The following is a 22,129-nucleotide window of genomic DNA, read 5'->3' as shown; positions in this document are numbered from 1 at the left end:
GTTGGTTGTGATCAGAGGTGGTCATAATGAGAATGGGGATGGGCACGGGACTGTTTCTGACCAAACTGCTCCAGAAGAAATCCCCCAAGTCTTCATTATCACGGTCATCACACTGTGTGATGTCACTGACTTCACAAAAGCAGGGCTTTCTTTGTGTCAGGCTCAATTTCACTCAATCCAAGTTCACACTACTGGGTGTGCAAAGCACTGGGCTAATAGAAAAACAGGGCCGCTAGGTGGCACCATAGTGCACAGGATCCAGCCTGGAGCAGAAGACTCATCTTCCTGGGTTCAAATATTTCCTAGCTATGTGACCCTGGGCGAGTCACTTCACCCTCTTCACCTCAGTTTCCTCATCCGTCAAATGAACTGGAGAAGGAAATGGCAAAACACTCTCTGCCAAGAAAACCCCAAATGGGATCAAAAAGAGTCAGACACAACTGAAAAACAACAGGAAAAAAACAAAACAAGGCTGGCTTAAGGAGTTTATATTCTACTGGGAAAAGGCGAGTCAGTACAAAGTATTTTCGTCAGGACTTGTGCTTTCCACTGCTGGAAGGAACTGCTTTGTCAGCTCCCTTTACTGACTGAACCTGCTCAGTATTTGTAACCTTTCGCTCAGAGAGGCCTGGGGCCCTAAAAGTAACTAAGTAATGACTTGCCCATGGTCATGCTACAAGATTTGAACCCAGGCCTTCCTCACTGCAAGGCCAGCCCTCTAGCAGACATGCCACCCTGCCTCCCATATGCAAAATGGATACACAGCAAATCTGAAGCAGCCCCATCTAGCATGGGGCAGCCCTAAGGGTTAAATTCATTAAGTTCCTACTCTTTGGTAAGCACTTTGCTCAATGCTGCCAACAGAGACAAAATGAAAAAAAGTCCCTGAGCTCAGCACCCTAGGAAATTTCTGCTGTGTTTATAAAACTATGGGATTGGTCTCCCTCCTGATCCCTTGAAAAGCCCAGGGCTGACTGATTTATTAAACAAGCAGGACCTGAAGTCTGGCTGATAGCCAAGCCATCCCCACAGCTTCTGACTCCCCCAGAGCTGAGTGATCCAAGGTAGGCACATGTGCCTGCCCCACAGGATTCCTGGGAGCCTTAATGTGAATACCTGTGATCAAGGAGTTAAGAGTTAAGATTCTCAGAGTTACAGCGAATAGGGAGGAGGGAAATGGATAACTTCCACTGGGCCATCAGTTCAGAGCTGGACAGGACCTTCGAGGCCAATGAATATGATCTTCTCATTATATAAATGAGGAAAGTAAGTCACAAAGAGGCATTCTAGCATGTTCTTATGTGGTGGGCTCTGTGCTAAGCAATGGGAATACAGAGAAGCAAAAACATATTCCAGACACATTCTAATGGAGGATACAACATACCACTAACTATGTACACGTAAGACATATGCTGGAGAAATAGAAGGTAACAACTAATAAGTATCTGAGGCAGGATTTGAATTTAGGTCTTTATAACTTCAAGTCTAGGATCCTATCCACTAAACCACAGTGGGGAACCTGCAGCCCCAAGACAAGTTGTGGGCCTCTAGGTCCTAAAGTGCCACCCTTTGATGGAATTCAAAGTTCACAGAACAAATCCCCTTCATAAAAGGATTTGTTCTATAAAGCTTGGACCCAGTCAAAAGGCTGCACCTGAGGACCTAGAAGGCCACATGTGGCCTTGAGACCACAGGTTCTCTACTCCCGCACTAAACCATGAAGACTCTTAGGCATCTCTTTTTTCCACCTGACTCCTAATCACCATCTGATCTTCAGCCAAAGCGTCCTGAAAACCAGAGAATATTTCTAAGTGTAGGCTGGGATGTGCACAACACAAATGAGCCTTGGGACTGAGCAACCTGGTAATGTGATCCTGATAGGAAAGGGGCGCCTTGAGGAAAGCATATCCAGCCTGTGCCTCCACCTCCTTTCCTTTCCCTTTCTTCCAAACCCTCTACAATGTGATCTCTGATGGTCTCTTCATTACCAGATGAGACTATGGCTTCTTCTCAGCCATCCTTTTTCACTTCCTCTGAAGCCCCTGACACTGGGTTACACTCTTGTCTTGGCAACTCTCTCCCCTCTAGGTTTTCATGACGTTGCTCTTTCCTGCTTCTCCTCCTGACTGTCCAACTGCTTTGGCATCTTCATCTAATGCCAGTTCCTGCACACCAACCAACCTAGCGGGTCTCCCAAGGCTCTGTCCCAATCTCTTTTCTCTGTATACTCCTTCACTTGGTGATCTCACCAGCTCCCAGGGAAAACATGAGTCATCTCAATGAAAATGATGCTCAGGTCGATTTATCCATCCTGTACAGTCATATATCACCAGCTGCCTTTTGGACAGCTCACATTCAAAATGAAAGAAAACTCATCTTTCCTCCTAAATCCAGCAAGGACACCACCATTGTCCGACTAATTGCACTTTCACTGGCATCATCCATTCCCATCTCCACAACCCTCATGTGGTGGGCTGCTAAATCTTGTACTCTCTAACTTCCCAGCACCTGTGTGTTCCATCTCTCCATTCACACTGCCCCCACCCTGGTGCAGGCCCTCATCCCCTCAAACCTAGACTACTGCTGGAGGGGCTGCCTATCTCCAAGCTCTCCCCACTCCAATCTGGCCTCTGCTCAACTGTCAAAGTGATCTTCCTAAAGCCCAGGTCTGACCATGTCACCTCTCCACCCCATCCTCCACATACCTCCAGAATCAAATGTAAAATCCTCTGGTTATCTTTAAATTTCCTCACCACCCCCATTCCTACCTTTCCAGGCTTTCTACACCTTTCTTCCTTCCTCATACTGTACACTGCAGCCCTGCTGTCCTATTTGTAGGTCCTGGAATAGAAATGTTGTCCTCTATGCCTGGAATGCTCTTCCTTCTCACCTCTGCCAAGTCCTGGCTTCCTGCAAGTCTCAGCTCAAATCTCCCCTACATCGAGAGGCCTTTTCCAGCTCACTTCAGTGATATGCCTTCCTTCTGAGATTATGTCCCATTTATATCATATATATTTGTAGTGAAGTCTGTCCTCTCCAAGTGGCATAAAGGTGCCAGTGTGGGATTAAAAGGGAAGGAGAACAAATATCTCTGGTTTGTTCTCCCCCTACTCTTCTCCAAGGGAGACTTTAATTACTACCAGAAGAGGAAGCAGGTGGTTGGGGCCAGAAACTTGGCCTTTCTGCTCTCCTCAGATTGGGATTATGGGGCTACAGGGCTAGAATTATATCTATTTGCTCCCTTAAATAGTAGCAGTCTAGGGATATGGCTTTCAGGTTGCAGCTAAACTTCTGATCACTGTCCATTAACGGGGAAAAGAGAACCCCAGCTTTATATGAAAGGCTTTGCCCCTTTCCCACCAGTTCTACAATACACATATATTGTAAATAGCAAAGAAACCCATTTATCCAATTCAAAAGCCAAACAGAAATCAGATAAACTATGCATAGGAGAATATATGTCAAAAAATGCAGAATGAAGGAGCTCTCCCATTGAAAGCCAGGTGACTCAGTGTGAGACACTTGAACAGCAGATCTCACCCAAGGGCAAGTTCCCTTAAAGCTCCAGAGTAGTAAGTTGGAGACAAGAGACGTGATGGAGGCTGCTGGCTCCTCTTACCTCATCTTCTTCCCAGGGGTTTATTTTCTGTTCAGCAACCTGAAGTGGGATTGGCATCTTCCATCTTCTCTCTCCAAGCTGGAAGCCAGAAGTGCAGGAAGCTAGTGCAGAATCTGAAGAGGCTTGAAAAGTGAAAAGACTGAAGAAGCTGACAGTCTCTCCTTCATGTTTTCTCTCCTCATTTCTTCTCTACCAGCACTGATCTCCATCAAAGGGAGAGTCCCATACCAATGGACTTGGGGACCTGTGGTACAGATTGCATGTGCACATTTATTACATATGACATATCACATACAGTATTTGTGTTTAGTTATTTGCATGGTGTCTTCCTCAATAGAATGTGAGCTCCCTGGGGGCAATGGGTATTTTTTCCTTCCTATCTCCAGCAGTTAGCACAATGTCTGGCATGCTTTAAAAAATGCTTGTTTACCGACTGATACACCTAGGTCCTTCATTTCTGTCAGACTACATTCTCAATATTGTATCCCATTCTGAGTACCGCCTTTTAAGAACTTTTAAGCTGGAGAGAGAGAGTTCAGAGGAGAGAGACCAGGATGGTGAGTCTTGACTTCACATCATAAGAAGATTGTTTGAAGGAACTTAGAGGGGAGTGCTGAACAAGAGAGCTCTCTGCAAATATTTGAAGGGTGCTCAGGGGGAGGAGGGATTAGACTTGTTCTGCTTGGCCCCAGGGGGAAGCAGCAGGAACAACGAAGGGGGAAAATTTTAGGCTTGATGTCAGGAAAAGACCTTCTATCCTTTGGAGTTATCCTAAGTAGCATAATGGGTGGCAAGTGGGCCCTTCCAGCGTCAAATTCTGTGATTGTCTAGCATACAACTAAGGCTGGAAGAGCCCTTGAAAGGCATCTATTGCATGTCCCTCGTTTTACAAGAAACCGAAGCCCTGTGAGAGGAAGGGCCTGCTTAATGTGGCTCTTTACGTGAAGGCTTCTGGGAGTTCCAGAAGTTATGCTCAAGTCTTAGAGACCGCCATATTTAGCCCAAACCAATTTCACAGTAACAGAAACTGAGGACCTAGGTGGTAGCGAAAGTCCAAAAAGCTGCGGACAGGTTCGGAGACCGCCCCGCAGGGGCCGACTCCGCCCCGCCCAGGCAGCCAGTCCTAACGCGGAAAATTCGCGGGCTGGGCTGCGCTGGCCAAGCTCGCTACACTTTACCGGCCAGCATTGGCCCGGAACACGCGCAGGCGCGGCGCGCTCGTGCACGCGCTACACTTTACCGCCTAGCCATTGGTCCAGACTACGCGCAGGCGCAGCGTGCTCGTGCACGCGCTACACTTTACCTCCCAGCCATTGGTCCGGGACACACGCAGGAGCGGTGCGCTCGTGGGCTCACCGCAGTTTACTGTCCAGCCATTGGCCCAGACAAGGCGCAGGCGCGACACGCACGAGGCAGGTGCAAGGGGAGGGGAGGGGAAAGGGAAGAGTTGCTGAGAAGAATCGAAGGAGGCGGGGCGGTCCTGGAGCCGGTGGGTTCTGCTTCCGTTTCCGCCCTGAAGACACGTGAAGGTCGGTGGGTACTTGTGGCTGGCGGGCTCGCGGTTGTGAGTGGGGCCAGGGAGGCATGGATTCCTCTTCGTCCATTGCAGGGCTGGGCTCCGTGGACCCGCAACTGCAGCATTTCATCGAGGTGGAAACCCAGAAGCAGCGATTTCAGCAGTTGGTGCACCAAATGACTGAACTGTGCTGGGTGAGAAGCTGGGGACCTGGTACCCGCCACTCCTTCAGCGTCTGCCCAGTCGGGAAGGGAGGAGGGAAGGGAGGGAGGGAGGGCGGGCCTTCACCTCGAACCCGGGAGTGGCTCCTCCTTTCTCTGGGAAACGGGGATCCTCACTCTGCTTCAAGGGATCTGGATTGGAGCATCAAATGGAAAACCGATCTCCCCTAGATGTTTCGCTCCCACCCTTCCTAAGCCTTTCCGCCCCCCTGCCTTAGTGGTTAGTGCTCAGCTGGGTAACGAGTGATCGGAGCCCACCTCTGCACTGGGATCTTCTTTTTTGGAAGCCCAAATCCCATAGAGGTGGAGAACTTTTCCACTTCTGAACCTCCACTTCAGGGGGTCTCCTGATCATGCGCAACTTTGTTTCCCTGGAAAAGGAGCGCAGGTAATCCACCAACTGAGGAAGTAGTCTTCCATTCCACATTACACACTGTTCTGCCTTCCTTGTTGGATCACTGCGATCCTGATGAGTCGTTTGGGGAACAAAGGTTAGGTGAAACTGAGCCAGCTTCTATCACCACCTTTGGCAGCCATGCAGTTTCCCTTTGCAAAAAATTCCATGGAACCTACACGTGGTGATGGAATAGGATTGGGATAATAGCTGGAAGGCAACTGTATGTATGTAGGTCTGTGAAACCGAAAGTGCAGAGTTTTTATCAAGTAGAGCCCCAGACATTGAACTACAGGTAGTAAATTCTTTCCAAAGCACTTCCAGGCTCTACTCTAAACTCCAGATTATCAGGCTGTAGCCAAGAGAAAATGCCTCTTGAGATCTTCGATCTGATTAAATTCAGAACAAAGAGAATTTGCAAGTTTGGGAAACCTTGCCTTATCCACCTTTACCGTTTCCAAAGTTCAGTTCATTCAGAAGCAGTGTGGCACTGTGAACATTGTTGGGATGGAACTTAGTTCAGCAGCAAAAAGGCCAAACTGGGCCAATTTTGCTCTTTTCATAGTTGTATTCTTGCGTATTCAGAATTGGGTTCCTTGTTTACTGTCATGTATACTTTTCATATGATGCTTTTTTTCCCAGGAATTTGATATCTGTAAAAGCAGATGTTTTCTTGTGCAGGAAAAGTGCATGGACAAGCCTGGACCCAAATTGGACAGTCGAGCAGAATCCTGTTTTGTGAACTGCGTGGAGCGATTCATTGACACAAGCCAGTTCATCCTGAACCGACTGGAGCAGACACAGAAGTCCAGACCAGCCTTCTCCGAAAGCTTGTCTGACTGATCTCAGCACAATTCTCTCTGTTCCATTTTCAAAAGAACTTTATGGTTCAAGAAAAGAAGAACTGATGGGATGGTTGTAAAAGAAAAGGCTGTGGGGAGATTGACTTACATCTTTTATTCCAGTCTTTTGGGTTGTGCTGTCATCTGAATGAGCAAAGAACAGTTGTGTGAGTGTGGGGGTTGTGTCTTGTTTTGAAATGCCAGTTTTATGAAAATTTTGGACATTTGAAGACTACCAGATACATTTAAACTGTACACAGGGCTATGTTCTTAACGTTCCATTGGCTTCTTTGTAGGTATTCAAACTGGGACCACATAGGTAGACTCCCTCATCTGTACATGCTAATTCCAAACTTGTGGGAGGGTGGGATTGAGGTAATATATCACATCTGGCAACAGGAGTAGAGAAGCCATTTGGTACTGCAGTTTCAGGCCTCCTTATCCGATTGGTGACTTACCAGGCCTGGGCAGATCTGTAATACAGTGCTCAAACTAGACACCTCACTTCCAGTGGTATCCATCTTCCTCCTTTACTGTGACTTATTTTAAATACCTGTATACAGTAGGTCTCAGTAGACAATGCTGAGAGGCTAAGAGTTCTTTGGATACAGAGAAATCTAGCTTAATTATTTAGTGAACGTAACTTTTGCCTCCCTCTCAGCAGTCTCAAAATGAGAATAATTTGCCCAGAGTTTCAGGGTGTTAAGAGACTGAAAGATGTGCCTGAATTAATTGTAAAGGTTTAAACCAGCCACCACCCCAGCTAGCCATAGTTTCAGGTAGAGGGGCATAATTAATGTATTGATCCATTTACTGCAAATTAATGAAATAAAGCCTTTTGCCTCAGGTTGACATGGTTTTGGGACAACTTTTCTTTCCTTGGTTCTCACCACTCAACACCTGTGTACTCATTTTTGTAGAACTTCAGGATCTACAGAACACTTTCCTCATGCTTCTTACAGAATGGTTGTGGACACTGTCTCCCCATTTCACTGATCAGACAACTCAGAGTAGTCCTAAGCTGGCTGAACATCCCAGCAGACAGAGTTGGGGCTCCGGGGCCTCGTCCTTTACCTCCAGTGCCAGGGCTATTTTAAGTTCATCATTGCATCTACTAGCTAGGTGGCTTGGCAGTTAAAACTTGGGCATGGGCTGGTGCCAAGACTTCATGTCACTCAATAAGGATTTGCTGAGCGACTTTTATGTAAGGCACAATTCTAGGAAGAACCTCTAGCCACTGGGGATGGAAGTTTTGATCTATATTCCCCCAAGATAATCAAGTCTGTTAGCTGAACAAAGTGATGGCTGCCAGCCACACTCCTCCCTGGACAGATGACAAAGGAAGAGGCCAGTGGCTTAGAAATGTTCAAGTTTTTATGTGTCTTAGCTGTATGTCCCCAACTGCTTACTAGAGCAGAGGTAGTACAGTGGAACATTAGGATTTGGAATGGGGGCCCAAGCTAAGAAGAATTTTTCAGAGCCCCAGATACCTTGGTTGAGTCAGTCTCTAGACCTCGGGTTTTTCAGCTGTGGAGTCCTGATTAGATTCTGATCTAAGATCACTAAGATCCTTTCTAAGTTTCAAAGCATTGCTACTTGGGGTGGGGGGTGGAGAATTGAACTCTTCCTTGCATTCAGACTTCCTCTCTAGCTGATAGATAAAATGTGAAAATTCAGAATATTTAGGAACCTAGACAATGCAAAACAAGACAAAATGAGTATGCAAATACTGGGGACACTCTAGTGAAGGAGTGATTAAAACCAGATTGGATTAAAGGTTTGGTAGAGGTAAACTGAACCATCCTGAGTTTGAGGGAGGGGCATGGGTGACAAGGATTTTATTTTAATAAGTGTCCTTACCAGCCAGGACCCTTCTTAAATCCTGCAATAGCTAGGCCACCCCAGTCATCCCAGGCAGAATAATTTGACACCACACTGAGGCAGCCTCTGCTCCCAACTTGGCCTTAAATCCAATCTTCCTCTAAGAAGCCCCAGCCCTACCTCAGTTTCTGTTCTACATATGGTGATTCATGGACATAGTGAGGTTGCCAAATAATTCCTTGTCTTTGTATATCAGCACCATACCTTACACTTTGCAGCCACTTCATATTTGCTGTTTACCAATAACAACAAAATTAAGGCAACCTCATGTAAATCTGAAGTTAGTTTATCACCTAGTTTAGTCACCAAAACCATTGGACCACTCTTTTTTTCCCCCTTGAGAAATGGCTTTATTCAGTCATTTTCAGGCATGTTCGACTCTGTGATCCATTTGGGGTATTTTTGGCAGAGATACTGGACTATTTCCTTCTCCAGCTCATTTTACAGATGAGTAAATAGGCAAACAGGGTGAAGTGACTTGCCCAGGGTCACACAGGTAAACGTCTGGTGCTAGATTTGAATTCAGAATGAGCCTTCCTGACTTCAGCCCCACCCACCTCACACATTCTGGCTGCTGCAGCGCCACCTAGCAGCCCTTGTAGAGAAATGGAATCATCCAAGGAGCAAGAGCATCTGCTTGACCTCTTAGTGTCTGTGTGACCCTGGATCCATCAATCTCAGTCTCAGTTTCCTGACCTGTAAAATGAAGGAATTGGACCAGCTCTCACTCCTATGATCAAATTTTACAACCCATTCTTTACAAATATAAAAATTCTAGATTCTTCCAGCCATACACAATAACTCTAAGTCATATCATTTGCATGGATCAATCAATAGTTGTCTAACACCGACAGAAGCAGCTGGCCTAGTAGAAAGGGCTGGCCTTGGTTCTTGTATGTTACACTGGCTGTGTGACCCCCAACAAGCCAGGCAACTCTCCAAAACTAAGGTACAGAGGACCTGTAAAATGAAATGGGTGACAAAGAGATGGTTCAAGGACCTTTTCTGTGAGGCTGTTTAAGAAATCTATAACTAGAGGAAACTGAGCTCCAGGTTGCAGGAGAACAGTTTCAATTTCCCCTTGACTGGAATCAATTTCCTTGTGGAACTGGAATTGGAAAGGTGGCTGACGCTAGTCTTGAATGGAAGAACAAGCCCAGAAGTGTCCATACTGCTCATAGAGAATCAACATTTATTAAGCATCAAATATGGATACAAAAATAGAAGCCAGAGGGGCCCCTGGCCTGAAGGAGGTTACACTCCAGTGAATGGTTATCTCTTTCAAACACTGTGAGCCTCCTATAGACTCAGTACATTGCTACCTTTCTAAACTCTAACATGGTCTTCAGACAGGAAGTATAATACCTATAACTGCTGTTTGGCCTCCTGGGGAGGCTGCCACTACATTTTGAAGTCTTCAGGGAAATGGTGAGGGACAAAGGAACTCTTTGCTCCAAGCTAAGCCCAAAACACACAGGGCCATTTAAGCCGCTTCTCTCCTTGGTCTCCAATATGTTACGTTATGAGCGACTCTAAATGTACTTTAATAGTATCATTTATAGGAAGCTTGGAGACCTAGCTCTTTAAGTATAAAACAGGGTCAGCTAGGACTAGAATAGGCATTCTGGGTAGCTAAATAATCTTTGTCCTTCAGGACCTTAGGTACTGGAACTTGGGGGTGGGGTGAGGTGGATATTACTCTCGGGAATGTGGTTTTTAGAATCGAATCCTCTTACCAAGCAGCAGTTATTAGTCATTATACTCAAGTCCTCGATACAAACTTCAGGATGGTCAGGATTCACTTAGCACTAAAAGTCACACAAAAACACCTGCAAAAACATTTTTTAAAAAAAAGCTAGCATTCACTAAACAATTAAAACATTTGAATTCTCCAACTGTAACAAGTAAATCAGACTAACATGTGCTTTTAGGTTTCTGTATAAACTAGTGATGAGGGATGGATGGTTGTTTTCACAAATACTTTACCAGTGTATATATTCATCTAGCACCATGTCTTACAATAACTCAGCATATTATGCAAGTGAAGCAAATGAGATTTTAGTCACAATATGGCAGTTGGGAAAGTTCTGCTGCTCCACTGCTTACTAGTTAGGTATTAATTTGCTCCTCTCCACAATATAATCTGATTTGGTCTGGCTGGATGTCAGAGGCCTGGGCAGATCTTAAGTAAAAGTGCAAAGGCCACTTTACCCAACAGAAAAAGATAGTGTTCTGCCTAAGATGATTCACAGATTTCAACCTCTTCAACCTCAATACTCTGGAACTCTTCGTTGGGGTCATCTCCAACTAGAAGAGGCTGATTTTGCCCTTCATCTTCCATCCAGGGAGGAGCATGGGAATTACCTGAATTTGACCTCAGAGAAAAATATATTGGGTCAGGAGAAAAAGGGCTATCTCGAAAGGCATGAAGGAGGAAAATGCCAAAAACTATGGTTAGGAAACCACTCATTGTGGCGATGACACTGTCCAGGACCATATTCTGCCATTCCTTAAAAAGAATGGTAGAGCAGGTCATGACAGCTGTGGTGAAAAGGACATAATAGATGGGAGTAACTATTGAGGTACTAAAAATGTCCAAAGCCCGGTTCAGATAGTTGATCTGAATTGTTACACAAATCAGCAGACACAGCAACAGCACCCAACCAAGGGGTTCCTTCAGGACAGGCTTCCCTGAAAATAGTTCCTTCAGGGTGATGCCCAAACCCTTGACACAGGACACAGAAAGGGACCCAATTGAAGAGCAGATCAGAATGTATACCAGGACGTTACTGTGGCCATAGCGAGGTCCTACCACACAGATGAGGGCAGTGGAGCTGGCCAGCACACACATGGCAAAGCCAATGAATCCTGAGAAAAAAGAGAATGAAATCCATAAAAATCTGAAATCGATTATTATACGCACATTTTTGTTATTGACATTCAAATGTTTTAGGCGTGTCTGACAGGCATAGGAAATGCCAAATCATTATAACTATACATCTCAGCAAGAGTTGCACAGTGAATCAATTTGTCAGTCCTTTAATCATGTTAACCAGTAAGGTTTTAGTTCTAAATTTCTCCTTTTATCTGTCCCCATCCAGAAAGGTTTAATATGAAGAGGTGGAGATGGATAGTACACCAGAGATACCTATGGGGCAGGGGGAGAGACACATCAGATCAGGGTTTAGGCACATTAGCAGAGATTTCATTATGGAGAAAATGGCTAATAGGATTTTGAGCCATGAAATATATACATTCTCCAAATGGAAGTAGTGCTCTTGCTAAGGAGCTCCATTAGGGTGCCTAAAATATTACAAAAAGGTTAGAAATAATATGAATTATTAAGTCTGGGTAATTATATGAAATGTACCTTGAACTCTGAAAAATGTGATAAAATAATGGAGAAATAGAGCTAGGAGGTGTTTGCCTAACTTGCTTACTCCTGCAGAGAAGACAGAAAACAGCCATGGGGTTGAGATTAGACTCAATGATCTTAAAGGTCCCTTCCAAGTTTGGAGGCATTGCAACTTAGAGGGTGGGGATTAGACTCTTCCCAGCACCCACACTTCCTCTCTAGCTGGTAGACAAAATAGGAAAATAATTTCAGGATATTTAAGAACCTAGACAACAAATGTAAAACAAAGGGAAAGGGTTGAAAGACAGTGTTGTCCCTGGTGGTGCTATAGTCCTACATAGTAGATGCTTGGTTGAGAACCAATGAACAAAAATGAAACCAAGGTTTCGATCTCCAGTGACAAGGAAGCATCAGTGGAAACAAGGAGGTCAGGATGGAGGGCAAATTTAAGTGGGAAAGTAATAGAGTTCGATTTGGAACATCCAGAATGAGATGTCCCCAGACCCTGGATCTGTGTCAAATAGCTCAGTGCTGTTTAATGTTATTTAACCAATGACTCAGATAAAGGCATAGATAACACGTATCTCCAAACCTAGAAAGGATGACCCAATTAGGATCCTCAAGGACCTCCACAGGCTAGGCCATTCGGGCAAAGTGAGTAAGACAGAGTTTAATTGGGAAAGATGTGGTACATCAAAGCCACATCTTACTTTGCTCCCTCTGGTTACAACCCCCTCCTTTCTAGTTAGCATGGTAAGTAAGTTTCTAAGAAGCTGGTTTAAAGTGGTAATAGCAGGAAATAAGGTTGCAAAGGGGAACCTAGAAGTTGTGAACAAGCTGTTCCAAAGATAAAAGGAGCATAATTTACAAACTATATCATATCTTGACCAAAAATCACATTCTGGTAACAAGTGCTGATTCAGGGGAAGTCATCTGGGCTTTCTTGTCAGGCCTTTGAGTTCTATGATATAGAAATCTCAGAGAAGTTCCCAATATCTGTAGTAAGTCCAGCAGAACACCAAAGGGTGCTGAGAACTTTGAAATGACGTGGATATGTTAATGAATTCACTCCAAAGTGGCACAGATATGAATAAATCTGTCCCCCCTACCCAAATTCTAAGCACTCTTTCCTCTCCATGTGGGTCCATGCTGCCAAGGGTTCCCAACTCTAATAATCCCTAGTAACTCGGTATCTCTCTTCCTCCCCCTCCCCTTCCTACGATGCCTGTTTTCCTCTGCCGCCCTATCTCCTATTCTTACATTGTGTGTCTCTGTATCCCTTTTTGTTGGCTGTCTCTATACTTTCTGTACCTGTTCCTCCCTCTACCCTTGGTGCTTTCTTAAAGTTTGATCGCAATCTCACTCCCCACCACCCTCATGGTCTTGGCCAGTGAGCATCCAAAGAACCAGGCCTGCCTACCCCATTTCATAATTCCATAAATTATCAATTCCTGTGGTATCATACTTGAATTAAGACAAGTCAGTTTTACAAGTACAAGATGGCTAATCCACAGTCTCTCCAAAAGAGCCTGGGGCATAGTGAATTAGGACAAATCCAATGAGTAACTGGGATGGCAGCCAAAAAAGCTAAGGCATCACTGAGGTACATTAGGAGAGATATTGTGTCCAAGATTAGGGAGATAAACATTCCAGCGTCTCTCTGCCCTGACCAGTCTTCACTGTGGACAGTGTGTTCATGTGAGTGTGTGTGTGTGTGTGTGTGTGTGTGTGTGTGTTCATCCTTTGTTGCCAAAGAAGACCATGCCATCAGAGAAATAATGACGACTTGTACTTGACTTTGTTTTTGAGTGAGGGAGGGTTGTGCAGGTCACCAGCCTCACTTCTCCTCCAGAGTCATCTGATCTGAATCCAGTGACCAGATATTCATCAGGATGACTGGAGATGACCCAGGATGAGGCAATTGGGGTTAAGTGACTTGCCCAAGGTCACACAGCTAGTGAGTGTCAAGTGTCTGAGGTGAGATTTAAACTCAGGTCCTCCTGACTCCTACACTGGTGCTCTATCCACTGCACCACCTAGCTGCCCCTGTTCACATGAGTACTACATTTTAGGAAGGACAATGATAAGCCAGAGAACATTCAGAGGAGGGTTACCAGGACAGTGATAGAAAGATTAGCTGAAGGAACTTGGGGATGCTGAAAGCCAGAGGGGGAACCGGATAGCTGTATCAAGACAATCATAAAGAAGAGAAATGACCCTTGCTCAGCTTGGCCCCAGACAGAACTAAGAGTAGTAGATAGAAGCCGCCAAGGGGCAAATTTCAGCTTGAGGTTGGGGAAAAACTTCCTATCAACTAATTTTATCCATGAGGGTTAAGGCCTCTCTCAGAAGGTAGTGAGTTTCTTCTCCCTGAAGGGATTCAGGGAAGGCTTCTAAGAAGTTACCATGGAATTTGATTTTCTGCCAGATGTACTCAGATTACTGTCAGCAGAAACAGAGGCAGGTGCTGTGAGTCTGGAGTTTAGTGAATTAGAAAAACAAAGAATCACAAGTAGGAGATGGAACATATCAGTTGCCTTGACCAAAGATTTCATTAGCTAGTGGTCAACCAGCTGATGAGTTGCTGCTCGTCCTCAGACAGCAGACAGCAGACACCATCAGCAGAAGTATATCTGAAATCTTTTCAGCTTAGAACCTATACATACCAGAGCTTGCACAAATCTAGAGAAAGCACCTCCATGTTACAATGAGACATCAGAGTAGGACTGAAATATCCTATTGGAATAGTGTTGAAAGCAGGGACCACTAAAACCATCTGCCTTCTCTTATCAAGGGAGGAAAAACCCCTCAAATTCCAACCAAGGCTTTTGTCATACTAAAGTATTTTAAATCAAAATCATGTTAGCATTCCTGTCTGGTACCTGGACTCTTCAGTTTCTCAGACATCTCTGCCAAGGTGGAGACGGTCTCTTCCTGGGGGGCATGGATCACCATCACTGTCGAGCCAAGAATACTTAGCACACAACCAATCTTCCCATGAATGTTCAACTTCTCATTCAAGAAGTAAGAGGATAAAATTGAACTGAGGGTAAACATAAAACATGTCAATAAACCCAGGCAGAGATTCCTTCACCAATAACACTCATCTATAAATCAATACCACACTGGCATGGAACAGGGAGGATTCTGAGTTCCTCAACCAGGTTCACAAGAGTTTTCACTGTATTACGTAAAACTTCAACAAGAGTGAGATAGCTAAGTATTTAACAGAACCAAGGAGATGCTGGGAAGAAAAAAGTAAGGGGGAGAACCAGTAGAGGACACAGGAAGATAGATAAAACAAACAAAAAAAGTTAATGCAATAAATAGACACTTAAATTGGGTCAGGGTTGATGGGCAGGAATGAAACAGTCTGTTCTTGAAAAAGAATTCATACAACAGTAGACTCCAGAAGTTCCAAAGTGAAACTTTCTCCCCAAAACAGAGAGAGTTAAGGGAAAGAAAACTTTTCTCCTAAGAAGTAAAACACTTCTATGAACCAAACTTAGGAAAAGAATGTAAGAAAACAAGGAAACTGAAAAAATGGAGTAAAATATCTTGAGCAGTAATACAGCATCACTTCAGGTTGCTGGGACACAGACTCAAATAAAGCACCTGAATATTGCTTACCTGATTAACACACTCAGTGCACCCAGGGGCGTTACTAGTGTGGCTGGGGCAAAAGCATAGGCAGCAAAATTGGCAGCTTCTCCGACCCCCACTGCAAAGGAGAAGCAACTTTCTTGGTTAAGAAAGTGATCTTCATTACAAGAAAAACTCAGCATGAGGACAATGTTATCTAAAGCCACTACAGACTGACCACCATCTCTCATCAGATCTTGCTGGAGACAGTCCAGGACCCTAAACCCAAAAGCTTTGGGAATGGAAATGGCCCCACCCCACCAGATCTGCTTCCAGCCCAACCCCCACAGCCATCCTTGAGGGGAGAAATCATCCTGGAGAAGAGGCCCATCTTCCTCATCACCATCAGCAACAAATGCTGACCAATGGCCACCAACAGGTGGACAGACACGAGAGCCCTGGGAGTAGTAGCACCTCCCAGACCACCGGTCCTACCATCATCATCATCATCAACTCCGGTGGAGAATGGGCCAGCCAGCCCCACCAACTGTCACATACACAGAGCAGGCAAGACAGCCTAGGTGAAGCAGTCAGGCACCCTGAGGGAAAAACAGGACGCAGCATGTGCCAGACAAGTGAAACCACTATCATCACCACCTTGACCACCATCTATTTCCCTTCAGATCCCAACAGTTAATAGCCTAGAACCCTGGATCCAAGGGCCTTGGGAATAGGATTTCTTCCAGCCCAATGCCCTCAGCTATCAACCCTGGGCAGCAACTCCTGTGGAGAAGCAGACTCTTCCACTCCTCCTGCAGGTGATACAGACAGTTACTGAAGACCTAGAAAAAAAAGTTCTTGCACCAAAGTCCTTGGCCCTGTCCAATGGTTCAACATCAGAGCCTGATATGATTTTAAGAGTGGAAATGCCATTAAAGAAGAGGCCTGACAGGATGACCACCATCTCTCATCAGATCTTGATTGAGACAGTGGCTTTGGACCCAGGGACCTTTCTATCACACTTGTAGTGGGAAAGTCCCAAATGGGCTGTTCCCTCTCCCCCCGTTAGAATGTGAACTCTCTAAGATCATGGACTGTCTGACTTTTCTATCTGCAGCTCCCGGGGCTTGGCCTAATGTTTTCTACATGATAAATACTCCATCCATCCATCCATCCATCCATCCATCCATCCATCCATCCAGTTTTTAAAGCCAAGTCTACCCAATGCAAAGTCTTGGGTTCTTAGATGCGCTTGCTTAATAAATTCTTCTTTACCTAATTCTTCTCTACAATTTCTTCCTTGATGATATAAATCCTCGAGCAGGAATGAAATTAGAATCCTGTACCAGTAAACTGCTTGCCACCCTAGCAGATTGAGAGTGTAACCCCAGGAAGCAAGAATGGCACATTACGCACTAATTCGAATTGCACTAGGCATCAATAAATGTGGAGCTAACAGGAGGAGATGAGCATCTTATTTCCAGATGATCACGAGACCATTTTACTAGAGCAAAACCCTGAGTAGTCAGGATTTGCATTCGAGGCCCCTGGGCACCTCCAAGTGTCTTGTGCTAATGCTTGTCCCCAGACTGTCACCCTGGTTTGTACAGATCTCCTAGGAAGACATCTATGAGCAGTGAAAGGCCCAAGTGATGGGACTTTCAGCCAAGGCTCCAGGAGCCACACTCTCACTGCTGTTAATTTGTCTACCTGGAAAATGGACAAGGAAAAGATACTAAAGAGGCTTCTCAGAAGGGAATAGGGAGAGAAAATAGGTCTCTACCTATGTGACTATACGTGAGTATACTTACATATTGTAGCTTTCATGGTGTAGAGAAACATTCATTTGGGAGCAAAAGAGGAAATCCTGAGTGCTTTTTGGTTTATACCAGACCAGGTGATAATCAATGTGATCAAAAATCTGTTATAAATAATTATGTGTATCTTTGCCAGAAGACAATTGGTTAAATAGAACTACAAGAGAAAATACTGTTTTATACTGTTTAATGCAGAATGGTCATCTTTCCAGCTTATTCTAAAATAACTGGTTGCCTTATTTTGCTATATATCTTTCAGGCTGCAATTTCAAGAACTAACCAAAAAAACTTACTGGATATCAGTCCAGCCCACCAGAGCCATTCTTTTAGGTACGCATGGCCACCATGACCTAAAAGAAGGAAAAGAAATTACAAATCCAGCCTAAATGACTGGAAATAAAAGAGAGCAATAGTACGACTGGAACATTTTTCTTTAGATGAAAAGACAATTTTCTCATTTCTCCTGACCTGCCATAATTTGGAGGGGCCTTAGATTACTCCCATCAACTTCTTAAAGGTTTTTCTTTTTATTTCCTTTTTTTAGTCCTCCAAAGCAGGAGCATTTTGACCAGAACTTGTGAATCCCCAATGCAAAAGACTGATCACAGTACTCCGTACCCATGGCAGTTTCTTTCAATATATCCAGGGAAGGAAAACTGCTCCTTGGGCAGATCACATACCAAGGGGCAAGAGCCAACATAGATAAAGCGCAATTCTGGTCTATACAGTGTAATTTCTGACCACAAACTCAGAATAAAAGAATCTGAATGTAACAAGCTTTTAAAAATCTCAGCCTGACAACTATTGTCCTTTGATTCTAACCCTAAATTCTTACAGATTTACTGAATAACTGCTATGCCTTCAGCACAGCATCTTCCAAATATTGAAAGTACATTCAATTCTCAATTGCTATTCCTCTCCTCCATTATCATGGATAATGATAAATCAAATTCAGATACAATCCCAAAAACAATCCTTGAACTAATTTCAACCTTTTCTAAGAGCCAATCAGCAAGTATGTTAATAATGATACCTACAGATTCCCATTTAGTCTCTTTTCCATCTTAACACCACCTATCTTTTCAGGCCAAAGATAGGAAGCAAGAGGAAAGAAAGATTCTGACAAAGCAGCCCAGGAATAGAGTTTACTATACCTGCTTTCACAGAACCTCTGCTGGCAACCTTAAGAAGTCCTTTCTTCTTCAGGATGAAGCTTGCACCAATGAAAGTGCTGGATATGAGAGCCAAGCTCAGACCAATATAAAAGTTATTGTGTCCTGCCATCATCTCTGGCCAGCACTGGTCCTGTTGAGATTTTCAAAAAACAGATGTAAGGACACTTGCCCTTTGATAAAGTTCAACACCTACACTGTGGATTCCTGAAGATCAGAGGCTAAACGTTCCTTCTGAGGACAGCACTAAGTGGTCAAACCAGTCTTGATGACTTATTAAGATAGCTGATCAAACTGAGTAATTTTCTTTTTCGGTATTTTTGAGTAATTTTATTTTCTGTGACCGTTTGCTTTTTATTAAGATAATTAAACTGCTTCAACTTTAACCCTTATTCTTGTACATATTACCTCATTATTTCATCCCTGGCAAACAGACAGGTGGTTAGCTTTTTCCTTGAAGCTGCTTAAATGTTTTAGGTTTGTTTAAGCAGTGAGAAAGGATTTAGATGTGTTTTTAAAGTTGAATTTTCAAAGACAGACCAACAACCACGTTGCCCTCCTCACCCTTGAGCATTTGTTAACTAAGGCACTGACCAGGCAATTTAAATATAGAGATGGTGCCACACATGTGCTGTCTGCTTGCTATCATGAAACAGATTTTGGAGGCAGGAAAAAAAGGTCCAGAAGGACCTTGTTTGAGGGGCAGGAGGAGGGCTGTATTAAAGAATACTGAAGAGATACTGCATGTGTCTAATGTGCATGTATGTGTGTATGCATACAAAGATGGATGTCTATATAGCAGTCCTGCTTTTGGACTCAGTTTCTAGTCATTTAGAGTAACTCTCCAGTGATATGATTCAACACCCTATAATTCTCCTCCAGTTTACAGAACAAATCCAGCATGCAGTGTTTCTAAAAATGGCTATCTTGCCATGGCTGCAATCTTCCAATGTCAAATTATTACTTCTAAATTCTAATCTCACTCCAATTCAACCTGTCCTAATCCCTAATGCCCCAAGTCCCTTCTTCTCTCAATTTCTCTACTCTTTGTCCCACCCTTATGTTCAGATTTACAGATTCTTTCACCCATTTTCTCACATTATTTCAGCCCATTCCTCAAGTTCCAATTTAGCTGTAAATCATTTTATTTCCCTGATTTTCTACAGCATCCATTCTCTTTATCATTCACTTAACACCACAACACATTCACTTAACCACAACAAGGTTTCCACAACATATTTTGTTGGTGAAAATCCTGGTAATTTTTTTAAAAGGTTCAACATTTATTGAATACAAAATCATAGACATTTTCCCACCAGACTAAAAATATCGTAAATGTAACTAGTTAGTTTTTAAAAGTAAAAAACTAAGTTTTAGTTGCAAAATATTAAAGAACAGGCATGACTCCAGGGAAAAAAACAGAAGGTAACCCACACATGTTGTATGTTGCCTACATTTTCAAGCTTTTTTGATGCATTGATCATTTGTGCTGATTATTTCCTCTTTTTCTTTTTTCTTTTTTTTGTCTTAAAAATACTATTTACTATATGAGATGGCTCGTTGGGAGGGGGAAGCATATTGAGGTACTTTATGGTGATATAAAACCCAAAAGACAGAAATGGGGGGGTGGAGTCAGGATGGCGGACACCTCTAGAAAACTCTCCCCCTACAGCCCATAAAATACCTGGACTCTAAGAAAGGACTCTAAACAAATTTTAGAGCAGCAGAAGCCACAAAAACGACAGAGTGAAAGAGATTTCCAGCCCAAGACAGCAATACAAACTTATGTAAAACAAAAATTCCATTGATTAAACTTTCCTCTAGAAATACACATTTTAAAAATGAAACAAAAACCCCATTTTCTTTAGCCATATTACTCGCTCTCGTATTTAGTCCCGTTCCTTTATCATTTCCCTCCGTTATGTTTTAGTTTCCCAATGAGACTGCAGGGATCGTTTTCATCTCTGCCCCCCCAAACTGGGTTTGGGACATTAAATCCAACCCAAAGCCCATCTGCTGGGAAGGCGGGAAAACCTTCTGTTCTGAGGACGGGGATACCTGCTCTGACAGGTGTGACACTGAGTCCTGCGGGAGGACTCTTGGAGTCTTTTCTGAAGGGGATTTGTTCTGGGAAGCCTGCCCACCTTGGAGGACCTGGGGGCCACTCATGGCCTCGAGGCCACAGGTTCTCCATCTTCCCCCAATTTGTTTTAAGGCCCGGGGTTCAGAGGGGCAATCCTTGGAGGCTGAGTCTTCTTTGGGGAGATGGCAGGCTGTGCTTCTGCCCCGCCAATTCTCCCCCTCTTGGGGAGGCGGCCGGGGCTTTAGGGCCGGGCCCAGTGGGGGGAGGGAGAGTGGATGATTTTTCTTCATTTCTCTGGTAACCCGGAATTTTGACAGACGCGGGGAGGAGATACAAAGTTTCCAAAATGTTAACGAGGAGGCGGAACGCTGCTGGGGCCGCTTCAAGGGGGCAGGGGCCTCGCCTCACTTTCCACGGTCCTCCTCTGGCCTCCTCCGGCTCCCCTCCCCCGCGCCCCCGCCGTCACCCCTACCTTTCTCCCAAGCCGAGCGCGTGCACCCAAGCCCCGCCGCGCTTCGCGCACACGACGAGGGAGCGCACGAAGGGAGGGAGGCAGGCGCGCGGGAGAGCTAGAGAGCACCGCCCCAGAGCCGCCCGGCCGCCGCACCTGCGAAAATCGCGCCTTCCCCAGCCTCCCGGCCCCGCCCCCGCCGCACGCCCGCTGCCTGGCTCTGAGCGGCCCTCCGCCCGGAACTCCGCCCACAGCGTGCGCGCGGCCAGGGGGCGGGGCCGCCGAGCTCTTCCGGTGCCCGCCCAGATTCTCAGGCGTTGCGCCTCCCGCCGTCGTCAAGTCGTCGTCGTCTGGAGGTCGTGATTCCCGAGCTGAGCGGCAGCGGCGGCGGCGTTCCTCGTGAGCGGCGGTGGTCGTCCTCGTCTTTGGGGCTTTGGCGAGTGGCCCTGGGCACTTGAGGAGAGGTAAACTCCGACCCCGCGGCTGCGGGAGACGGAGCCGTTACTTTTCTGTTAGGGGAGGAGGGGGCCGGGACAGGGAGCTGTGAAGAAAAATGGAGAAGGCCTAGGAGCTAGAGGGGACGCCTGAGGCGGTCCTCTCCCAGCCCCTGGCTTTACTCTTGGAAAAACTGAGGCGAAGGGAAAGGACTGCCCCCAAGGCACTGTAGGTGGAGGGAAAACGTTGATTTTTCGCCTCAGCTCCCGATACTTAACTTCCTGGGGCCTCAGTTTTCTCCTCTGCAAAATGAGGCCGCTAAGCCTTTTGGGGGGGGGGGGCACATCTTCACTTTTTTCTTCTTTTTTTTTTTCCAATTTACTTATTTTTACTTTTCAACAATCATTTCCACAAGATTTTGAGTTCCAAATTTTCTCCCCATCTCTCCCCTCCCCCACCCTGAAACTCCGTGCATTCTGATTGCCCCTCCCCCAGTCTGCCCTCCTTTCTGTTAGCCCCCATTTTCTCTCTTTTCTTGTAGGGCAAGATAGCTTTCTATACCCCATTACCTGAATTTCCTAATTGTACGTAAAACAATTCTCAACATTCGTTCTTAAAACTTTGAGTTCCATCTTTTCCTCCTTCCCCATTCATCCCCACTGAGAAGGCAAGCAATTCGATATAGGCTACATATGTGTAGTTTTGCAAAAGACTTCCATAATAGTCATGTTGTGTAAGACTAACTATATTTCCCTCCATCC

At 45.0% G+C, this 22,129-nt stretch overlaps 3 protein-coding genes across 8 annotated transcripts in view; 2 read left to right on the top strand and 1 right to left on the bottom strand.

Moving 5' to 3' along the window:
• Positions 1–5,112: 5,112 nt before the first annotated feature.
• TIMM8A (translocase of inner mitochondrial membrane 8A) lies at positions 5,113–7,444 on the top strand. Its single transcript, XM_072626732.1, has 2 exons — positions 5,113–5,329; positions 6,432–7,444. Exons 1-2 carry the CDS (start codon positions 5,204–5,206, stop codon positions 6,591–6,593), a joined length of 288 nt encoding a protein of 95 aa, XP_072482833.1. The 5' UTR covers positions 5,113–5,203; the 3' UTR covers positions 6,594–7,444.
• A 2,198-nt stretch (positions 7,445–9,642) lies between these two features.
• On the bottom strand, positions 9,643–21,186 carry LOC140515616 (magnesium transporter NIPA2-like). Its single transcript, XM_072626420.1, has 6 exons — positions 20,955–21,186; positions 18,382–18,532; positions 17,521–17,577; positions 15,459–15,549; positions 14,711–14,871; positions 9,643–11,341 (listed from the first exon to the last, which is right to left on the bottom strand). The coding sequence occupies exons 2-6, from the start codon at positions 18,512–18,514 to the stop codon at positions 10,710–10,712; spliced, it is 1,074 nt and encodes a 357-aa protein (XP_072482521.1). The 5' UTR covers positions 18,515–18,532; positions 20,955–21,186; the 3' UTR covers positions 9,643–10,709.
• TAF7L (TATA-box binding protein associated factor 7 like) overlaps positions 21,172–22,129 on the top strand; it is a 28,451-nt gene continuing 27,493 nt past the window's right edge. For all 6 annotated transcript variants that reach the window (XR_011971107.1, XR_011971108.1, XM_072626415.1 and 3 more), the window contains exon 1: positions 21,172–21,397. The gene's annotated coding sequence lies outside the window, so the exon portion shown is untranslated. The remainder of the gene's footprint in view (positions 21,398–22,129) is intronic.

The sequence above is a fragment of the Notamacropus eugenii genome, chromosome X (assembly GCF_028372415.1).
Source record: "Notamacropus eugenii isolate mMacEug1 chromosome X, mMacEug1.pri_v2, whole genome shotgun sequence".
In the NCBI taxonomy this organism is placed as follows: domain Eukaryota; kingdom Metazoa; phylum Chordata; class Mammalia; order Diprotodontia; family Macropodidae; genus Notamacropus; species Notamacropus eugenii.
Note: the sequence above shows the minus strand (reverse complement) of the source record. Positions and strands in the feature narration are given on the sequence as shown.